Below are 10,286 nucleotides of genomic sequence, written 5' to 3' on the forward strand. Positions count from 1 at the left end.
AGTTGGTTTCCTCTGTCACTGAAGCAAGCAAGCCTCATGCTAGTTTCAAGCTGCCTGGCTGCGGGCCACCATCTTGGCTGACAGTTAATTTGCATACTGCCCTGATTAGCCAATAGGAAGGGTAGTGGTCGTACGCTAATTACCACGTTTCTCTTTTATTAGATAGGACACACACACACATACACACAGTTTCCTCCTATTAATACTTACTGATGACAAAGTTTATGAATTAGGCATAGAAATAGATCAACAAAAATAGCTAATAATAAAATGTATCTTTTATAATAATATGCTGTAAAACTTATGGGAATGTAGTATGTCTCTTTCACTGATAAATTCATACCAATCAGATAACTGGTAACATATACAATGTGGAGACGCTGGACAATGGGATAATTTATGTCCGAGGCAGAACAGAGCATAAGGTAAAAGATTTCATTATGCAATTCAGAATGCAAAGCAATTTAAAATTTATAAATTATTTATTTCTGAAATTTCCACTTAATATGATAAAACTTCAGAAAGTGAACCCATGGCTAAGGGTGACTGCTGTAAAGTGTTTTTGTGCCTCTGAGGCACAAAGAAAAGTGACAGTGCTTCTAAGGCTGCTAGCCTTGAAGAGTGTGGGAGAAGAAACAATGATGGTGGCTCAGTTAGATTGAGGGAATTCTGGCACTTGAGGGAGGTAAGAAGTTATGGCAGTTTTGGCATGGTCCATTTCTATTGAAAATGGTACATCCAAGGTAGACTGCTCCATCTGTAAAGTCAATGCTGGCCCAGTCTGTTAGTTGTGAGGTCATCAATAATTGCTGGAAACTGACATGGTAAAAGCAAAGAAAGAAACCAACTCTTGGGAAAAACATCTACAGCCATGTATAGGGAGTGGGAAGATAAAGAATTGACAGCAAAAACAAATAATTAGATAAGAATTCTTAAGAGTAACAAATCACAGACAACAACAGAACTTAGTGAAAAGGCTCCCCTGTGACTATTACTAGAACAATTATCAATGACTCACAATAAGGAACATCTTTCCAAACTATACATAGGCTTTTTCTACCTTCCCCACATGGATTTTCTTCTCCATTTATGTGAACAACTGAATGTTTAGGGCCAATGCCCTGACTGGGTTGCAAATTGGTTAGAGCATCTTCCCAATATGCCAAGATTGTGGAATCCATCCCCAGTGAGAGAACATACAGGAATCAATCAATGAATGCATAAATAAGTAGAACAACAAAATTCTACCTTTTTTTCCCTAAAAACAACCAACCAAACAAAGAAACAAAACACACAAAACAAGAAACAACCTACAAACAAACAATGAATAAATATATAAAGATAATGAGTAAGGGGTTTAAATTTATTAGAAGCATGCTAATAGGATCATAACAAACTTCTGAGAGTTGATTCCTCTTCAATTGTCACAATAAGTTAGTTTAGTTTTATAGACTATCACTACATTATAAAATGTTCCCAAAGATAATGGTTGCTCATGAAGATAGATGCATTCCACTCTTAATGTATTAGTGTACTTCAGAACTAATTAAAGTAATTGTTACATTAAACATCTGTTTTAAACAGATAGTACTTTCTTGAACAGAATATAATCTAGTTAACTAAAAGAGAATAAATTATGCATATAAATACCTAATTGCTTCTGTCTGTTCAAATTAAGTAGGTATTAGTAATGCTTCAAATATGGAAAACCCATTCTTTCTTTCATCTTTTAAATGAGTTTGAGCATCTGCTTACTTTATTCCACAAATAAGACACTCCAATGGGGTAACAGAAAAAGACTGAACTGACATACAGAGAAAACCCTAATTTTTTTAAAAAGTACTGACACATGCAATATTACCTGGAAGTGGGCCTGTGTAAGCATATGCAGTTTTTTAAATTACATATAGGAAAAAAACATGTATTTTTTGCCAGTTTTATTTTCCTCAAAGAACAAAATTAGAGATACTAGAAAAGTATCAAGGATAATAGAAAGGGCACAATGAAAATAGGCTGAATAGTCATCCTTATTCCCCATGGACTGAGAGATTTCATAGGACATAGAACTTATAACGTAAAATCAAGAAAAGTCAAATGCATGGAAAAAAATCCAAGAGGGTAAGAGATCTATTCTTCTGTTCTAGTTGGCTCTGCCTGGGATCAAGGAAACTCATAAATTCTATTATTCTCTGTTGTCAAGTTACCTGCTGTTTTAATTGTACTTCTTGATGTTTCATTTCTTCATATTTGTACCTCGATTCAGTTGCTTCTTTTAATAACTAGAAAACAGAAACATTCTGGCAAAATACTAATAGTAATTAACATATGTTTAAAATGTCAAATGACCAGATAACCTTAGCCTTTATTCATTATTTATGAAAGAATCACAGGTCAGTGGGTGAAACATCCTATTACATCTCCTGTCAATTATCTATATTTTTTTATCAATACCAGTTTAACACTTAGATATGTAAGAATAGTATTTTAGCTGCTTATAGAGAAGAAGTATCCTGGTGGCATAAGGTTTATCAAATCAGTGTTACAGTCTGCTATTTTAAACAAAAATAACTAGACCAAATGGAAACAGAAAACAAGACTAGAAATCTTGACAGTATCTGGGCTTAGAAGCTCTTCTATTCCATGAGTGGCAATTTGAGTAGAAAAAATATGGAACCAATTAATGAAAACAGAGATCAGATTTCTAACTCTGTTTCTGGGAAGAAGGGTCTGGTCAACACAGGGTGGGGCAAAGGTAGATTTATAGTATTAAGTACATAAAACAACGTTTATTCTTTTATCACTATTTGTTCATTATTGTATTATTTTCTATACAAATAACGGTGAACCTACTTTTGTCCTACCCTGTTTACATGGGTTTAAAAGAAAATTATATAGTAAAGTTGCATGGTACATAATTATGAAATTCAGTCTTTAAACTTCTGAAACAAAATGTTATACACAATTCAATTAAGCCTTTAAAAGTCCTTAAATCAACCAGAAAGTATACATATGTACTGCATATATGTATGTGTATGTGTATATATGTTGAAAACAGCAATTGCTTCTTCAGTTAAGTATTGGATACCATTGTTGGCTTTCACTGAATGTTCACTCTGTGAAATTGTATCTCTCTAAACCTTAGACCTGCACTTAATGAGTTTTTCACATCCTGAGGAATACCTGAAAGATCCATTGAATGAAATAGTCCATTTTATGTAATAAAAGGCTACTATGCATATCGACCGAACAGCACAATGGCCAGTCACTATAATGTGCACTGACCACCAGGGCGCAGACACTCAATGCAGGAGCTGCCCCCTGGTGGTCAGTGCACTCAAACAGAGGGAGAACCACTCAGCCAGAAGCTGGCTGTTGAGTGCAGTGGTTGTGGCGGCAACCTCTCCTGCCTCCACGGCAGCGCTAAGGATGTCCAACTGACAGGGAGTAGGCTTAAGCCGTCAGACATCTCCTGAGGGCTCCAGAGAGGGAGAGGGTGAAGCCGGGCTAAAGGGACCTCCCTCCCCATGCACAAATTTTGTGCACCGGGTCTCTAGTATTATTATAACTATTTACCACTTCATTTAAGTTACATATATAGTTTAATTTCCATACTTTAAGTTTGGATTCTAACTATAATCACAGTTGGAAAACTTGATATAAAATACTAGAGGCCTGGTGCATGAAATCCATGCACTCGGGGGTTGGAGGGTCCTTCAGCCCAGCCTGTGCACTCTTGCAGTCCAGGAGCTCTCGGGGGAAGTCTGACTAATGGCTTAGGCCCATGGGTCATCTTTAGCACTGCCAAAAAGGTGGAAGAGACTCCCGCCACCAACTGCTGCGCTCGGCAGCCATGAGCCTGACTTCTGGCTGAGTGGCACTCCCCCTGTGGGAGCACTCCAATCCTGCATTGAGCATCTTCCCCATGGTGGTCAATGTGTGTCATAGTGACTGGTCATTCCACTGGTCAATTTGCAGATTAACCTTTTATTATCCTACTAGAAGCCTGGTGCATGAATTCATGCAGCAGTGGGGTCCCTCCACCTGGCCTGCAGGATCAGGCCAAAACCAGCTCTCTGACACTGCGGGTTTTGGATTGCATGAGGGTGCAGGCCAGACTGAGGGACCCCACTGCTGCACTGGGTCTCTAGTCTTATATATAAAAAAAACATAGTATGCAAATGTCCCCTCGAACAGAGTTCATCTGGGAGTTCAACCAGAGGACAGGCTGGCCGCGCTGGTATGTGGCCAAGGGAAGGGAGGGAGGACGTGGCGCGGGCAGATGGCGAGGGGAAGAAAGGAAGTACTGGTCAGGAGCCAGCAGCACATGGTCATTGTGCTGTTCGGTCGATATGCATAGCAGCCTTTTATTACATAAGATGGACTATTTCATGGACCCTACCAGCGCATGAATTTTGTGCACTGCACCTCTACTATAATTAGATAACTGTCTAGAATAACTGTCTTTAGCTCTCACAGACAAACTTGCCAAATGACTGCCACAATTTTAAACCTTGAGATTATTACCTAAAATTCAAGGCAATACTCTATACAAAGAAAAAATAAAACATATACAGGTCTTTCCACTAATTTGGTCTAAAACCTAGTGTGTTTGTTATATGAAAATCTCATCAGAAATAAAGGCTGAATGTATTCTAACATTTCTCAATCTAGAGTAAAAAAATGCATGATTTAGATGTACAATATTAAACTAGTTTAAATGATGTTAAAAGGTTTGATTATAATTCTGGCAATACATTTCTTTAAGAAATAGAACTTACAAACTCTCTCTCTCTCTGATGTTTTTCATCAGCTTCCTTTATGAGTTGTGTTGTTTGCTGAAGCTTGGCATCCACAAGCTGTTGTTGTAGTTCCTTACGTTTGAGCACTTTATCAATACGCTATAGAAAAAATAAAATTTCTTCCAACACTTAGTAAAAAAAGGGAACACATGGATGAGAATAAATAACATAAGCTACAATTACTTGCTTCTGTTTTTCCTGTTAATATAATCATAGCTAATACCATTAAATGTTTCTGTCCCTACACTTGTAAAAGCATCTATGTATATCACCTTGCAACCATCCTGAACTTGCAGGAATCATCCCGCTGATTACTACATGGTACCCATGGTTGTTGAAGTTGAAGGTAATCTGTCATCCATCAACAGTTTCATACTTCCCATTTCTGCTCTACATTAAAAATTAGGTCTAAGTTATCAAAAAGGATGGAGATCAAACTATTAAACTCATTCATAACACACATAAATTCCTGAACATTTTTTTTTCTCATTAGATTTCCCCAAATTTCTTAATGCAGGCAAGTTGCATGATATAATGGTAAAAATAACCTAGGGTCAAACCCAGGCTCAGTGAATGGCCTTGGGTAAATTCTGTCCCTTAATAAACCTCAGTTCTGTATCTATGAAGGTGAAAACCACATATACTTTACAGAGTTATAAAAATCCATGCAATGATTAAACTAAGATGCTTGGTGCCTAGCATGTATTACATGCACAATTGGTAAGAGAAGAAGTTAATATTTTCAAACTCAATTGTTAAGTGGTATTTATGGACAATAAAATAATTAGAATGCTGTTCATAGATGAAGAAATAATATAACTCTTTTAGTTAAAAAATCCTATGTAATAGAAAAAAATGCTGATTTATAACAGGTAACTTAATTAAGTTTTGAGGAGAACATGAGATCTGTCTTTGATTGAAAATAGTTCAATATATTATTAAATTATATCTTAACCAAAAAAGAAAATGTGGTAATACCTAAAATAAATAAGACAAGTGATATAAAAATATACTTTAAAATTCTCATTAATAGGGAAGTAGACTATCATTCTTAAAAAGGTAAAAATTTAAAGACTCCATTAAACAAAATGAGAAGTTTGTAAAAAATAAATCTACTAAAAATAAAATTCACTCATAGGCCTAAAACAAGTTTCCTTAAAAATATATTGCAAGGAAGGGAAGAAAAGGAGAGAAACCTACACATTAAAAAGAGCTGAGACATAGGAATTAATAAAACATATAAACCTTGTTTGGATCTGATCCCAGAAAACTTAACCATATGGGTGGGACATAGAAATGTAAATAGTGACAAAACATTCAACTGATTATTGATAAATTTTAGGTGTAACCATGTTATCATGGTTTTGCTTCAAAAGAAGTTCATGACTGTTATTTCAATATATGCATTCAAATAGTGCTGAGAGTGGTGTATTTATTTAAAAATGAATAAAATAACAGTTGCTAGACACAAAAGTGGATAACTTCTGAAGCTAACTGATGTATATTTTACTTTTAAGTTTGATACTTGCTATGATAAGTTAAAAAACTGTTAAAAGAGGAAAGAGAATAGTCAAATATGTTTTCAAAGACTTTTTAAAACTGTAAATGAAAACAAATCTCAAATTTGAATTGAAATTGGATAAATGCCTTAAGTGCTCTTTTGGTAGCAAAACACATAAAACTTCATTTTAAATAGTCATAATCTTTAAAAATTATTAATTTGAATCTTTTCATGTAAGGAACTCAATATAACAAATAAAAGTAACAATTCTTTTATTATCTTAAAGCATAATAAAGACAGGGAGGCATTCTTTGAAAAACCCAAAGCCTCCCACACTACATATTTGATCTCTTAAAGTAAGAAAGCTAAAATAAGCAGTTTATCACCAATTTACTTATAATTTAGACACTATCTAACTTCCAGACTAGCTTATAAAATAAATGCAATGATCAGGTTCTGCAGCCACTGATCGATCCTTTAGACTTCTTACTTCTTTAAGTGTGTAATAAATAGGAGGAGTGTGTGATGGATTAGAAGTTTCGTTTGCCTTCTCCCCAGATAATAGAGTAGATGGAATGCAATGATACTTATACATTGTACAGATATTCATAGAAGTCTAAGATAGAGTATTTGGAAATATAATGTGTATGCTAAAATCACCAGCTTCCAAGTATAAAATCACAATCTTCCAAGTATAACATGGCAAACAAGCAGTACTTAATGCATCTGCTAGAAATTACTTCAGATGTCCAAAGCCACGGACTCCTGGGCCATGGAGTGAGGGTTCCAATTAGTCCTTCAATTCACATGGTGCCAATTCCTTTCTAATAAATGCCTGATTTCTAACACGCATATACAAAAGATCTAAAATATTGTCCTGTAACAGTAGCTTTAAATTAGCAATGAATGGTAAAAGATTTTGATAATAATGAGATGCTGTCTAAGTAAATAAAACATCTTTACCTCCTCTCTCAGTGTGTATTGTTCAATAAGCCTCTTCAGCTTCTCTCCGAGTTCAATGTTCTCCTGACGAAGTTTGGTGTTGTGTATGTCATGTTGTTCCAGCTGTGTTTGAATTTCATTTAAAGTAAACTGGAAATGTGATGTTGCTTTTTTACGACTTTCTTCCTCTTCTCTTGCCTGCTGCATATTTTCCTCCTTATCATCCAAAATAATTTCTGTTAATAGTGTTAAGCCTATAGATAAAATGCTCACACAAAAGATGTTATTGCTATGTGGGTTAATGTTACTTCTGAGCTACTATTCCTTCTTCTGACTAGAAAGCTCTTACTTAAGAGCACTGAGATTGTTCTAAGTAATTATCAGACAGATAAAACTGCCCTGATCTAGACTAATAAAAGACAAACATGCAAACTGACTATACCTTCGCTATGCCTTAAGCCATGCCCACCAGCCAGAGTGACTATATGCAAATTAACCCAACCAAGATGGCAGCTTGCAGCCACAGAGCTGGAGCGAGCAGGAGGCTTGGTTGCTCTAGTGATGGAGGAAGCCAAGCTTCCCACCTGCCACGGCCAGCGATGAGCTACACTGAAGGCAATAAAGTTTCAATTATAGAAGGTAAATAAATCCCAGAATAAAAAAAATAAAAAAGGAGAGCTTCCGTCGCAGGGAGGAGGGGGCTTGGCCAGCCTGAAAACGGCCCTCAGCTCCTCACCCAAACTTGACAGGCACCCCAGTGGACCCCCCACCCTAAAGGGGTGTGGCCAGCCTCAAAACAGCCATCAGCCACTCACCCAGGCTGGCCAAACCTCCATGGCGTGAGGGTCCCTGGCAGCCCTGGCTTCATCTAGTCTAGTTAGCATATTAGACTTTTATTATTATAGATTATTATAGACCAGAGGCCCAGTGCACGGAATTTGGGCAGGGGAGGGGTGTCCCTCAACCTGGCCTGCACCCTCTGCAATCTGGGACCCCTTAGGGGATGTCCGACAAACCAAAATGAGGGACAACCCTCTCATAATCCGGGGCCACTGGCTCCTAAACCGGCAGTTGGACATCGCCCTCACAATCCAGAACTGCTGGCTCCTAATCACTTCCCTGTCTTGATTGCCCCTAACCACTTCTGCCTGTCAATCTGATCACCTCCTCACTGCTCCCCTGCTGGCTCGATCACCCCTAACTGTCCTCCCCTGCTGGCCCTATCATCCCTCAACAGCCTTCCCATTGGCCCGCTCACCCCCAACGGCCCTCCCTTGCTGGCCTGGTCACTTCCAACTGGCCTCCCCTGGCAGCCTGGTTGCCCCCAACTGCCCTCCCCTGCTGGCCTAATTGCCCACTACTGTCCTTCGCTGCCGGCCATCTTGTGGTGACCATCTTGTGACAGCATCACACGAGGGCATGACACCACCCAGGGTTTTATTATATAGGATGTAAGGCTCACTACTGCAAAACAAGTATTTACTTTAAATAGATATTCATTGATTTTAAATCACCCTAAGTACCTCCTAAAAAACAAACAAATAAATAAATAAACCATCTAACCTTTAATGTCTTGTTGTAACGCTGAAGTTCCCTGCAGAGAGACTCTAGCTTGCTTCTTGCCAAGACAGCCTTGTTATGTTCACTCTGCAAGTGAACTTTCTCTTTCACGATCTGGGATTGCTTCTTCTGTAGAACCTTCATTTGTTTCTGAACATTCCAACTCTCCTCCAGCTAAAAAACAAGCACACTTAGAATTTACAAATTACAGTAAGAACCTATGTGTTCCCAGTGAAAGAATTCCAGTCATGGAACCTTTTATTCAGTTGTGAAAGCCAGTATACAAAAATAAGTGTATGAAGAAAACCAATCTCAATACGTACTTTTAAAACATTAAAAACAAATATTTTTAAAAAAAACTTCTCATGCATTAATACCACCTAGTTTTACTTTTGTATACGAACATACAAATGTAAGCAGCACTCTGAAGTCTTTGTAAGAGAGGAAGCCAATTTTATAGTTAGAGCAAATTATTCTATTTTACACTAACAGATAAAATAGTAGTCTTGGTGACAGTTCAATAAAGCTTTCATGAAGAATAAATGACAAGAGCAAGAGCTAGCTAAGAAACCTATCAAGCAACAATATATTTATGCCTATTAAACACACCTCTATTAAAATTGATGACATGGGTAAGAAGAGTCAAAATATAATGAGAAAAAAACTAGACCTTTGTCAATAAGCGTGCAATACATTATACAGATATTGATTCCTAATGTATAACTGAAATTTATATTAACCATTGTCACCTCAATAAATTAATAATTTTGCTTTTCTATTTTATCATAAACCACAAGCACAGCACATTTAAACTGATTTAGGTTCTGCACAAATTATCTGTAACTCAATCTCTTTCTTTCCACCTCCAAATACTCTTATATACCAGAACATGAGTCAAAATAGTATACCTATTTTAACTGTGCTCTTTAATGGTAATAGTAATAACAAATTGCTGGTGTTATAGCTAATAAGTGACTGTGCTATTTCACTAAATTACACTTACTTTATTAGGTACTGAAAATTCAGCTAATAAACATCTACACTAATGAAAGAGAAACATGGTAATTGGCGTACGACCGCTACCCTTCCCATTGGCTAATCAGTGAGATATGCAAATTAACTGGCAGCCAACATGGCAGCCGGCAGCCAGGCAGCTGATGCGAACAGGGAGGCTTGCTTGCTTCAGTGACGGAGGACTCCAATGTTCCCCGCCTGACTTGCCAGCCTCTCAGCTGCAACTCTAAGTAACTATGTTGCAAATATAGAAGCTAAAAAAACCCCAGGAACCTGCTTTACTCCGCAGGGCTTCAGCCAGCTGGCCCACAACATTGTATCAAATACAGACGGTAAACAAAGGCCAGAAAGCTGTTTTCAGCAGCCTAGGCCTCAGAGGTAAAGCTGACCCAGAATTAAAAAAAAAGAAAAAAAGGAGCGGTTGGGAGCTTCAGTCCCAGCCTGAAAACAGCCCTCAGCCCCTCACACAG

At 37.4% G+C, this 10,286-nt stretch overlaps 1 protein-coding gene across 2 annotated transcripts in view; it reads right to left on the minus strand.

The window, feature by feature from the left end:
• Nucleotides 1-8,985, minus strand: part of LOC102764658 (gamma-taxilin) — a 22,733-nt gene extending 13,748 nt beyond the window's left edge. For both annotated transcript variants that reach the window (XM_015566898.1, XM_015566897.1), the window contains exons 1-4: nt 8,806-8,985; nt 7,264-7,458; nt 4,779-4,898; nt 2,205-2,279 (exon numbers count right to left, since the gene is read on the minus strand). In XM_015566898.1, the coding sequence (XP_015422384.1) occupies nt 2,205-2,279; nt 4,779-4,898; nt 7,264-7,458; nt 8,806-8,946 (531 nt within the window). In that variant the 5' untranslated portion in view covers nt 8,947-8,985. The remainder of the gene's footprint in view (nt 1-2,204; nt 2,280-4,778; nt 4,899-7,263; nt 7,459-8,805) is intronic.
• Nucleotides 8,986-10,286: the final 1,301 nt, after the last annotated feature.

Source organism: Myotis davidii, unplaced genomic scaffold (assembly GCF_000327345.1).
Source record: "Myotis davidii unplaced genomic scaffold, ASM32734v1 scaffold1723, whole genome shotgun sequence".
NCBI classification, from domain to species: Eukaryota; Metazoa; Chordata; class Mammalia; order Chiroptera; family Vespertilionidae; genus Myotis; species Myotis davidii.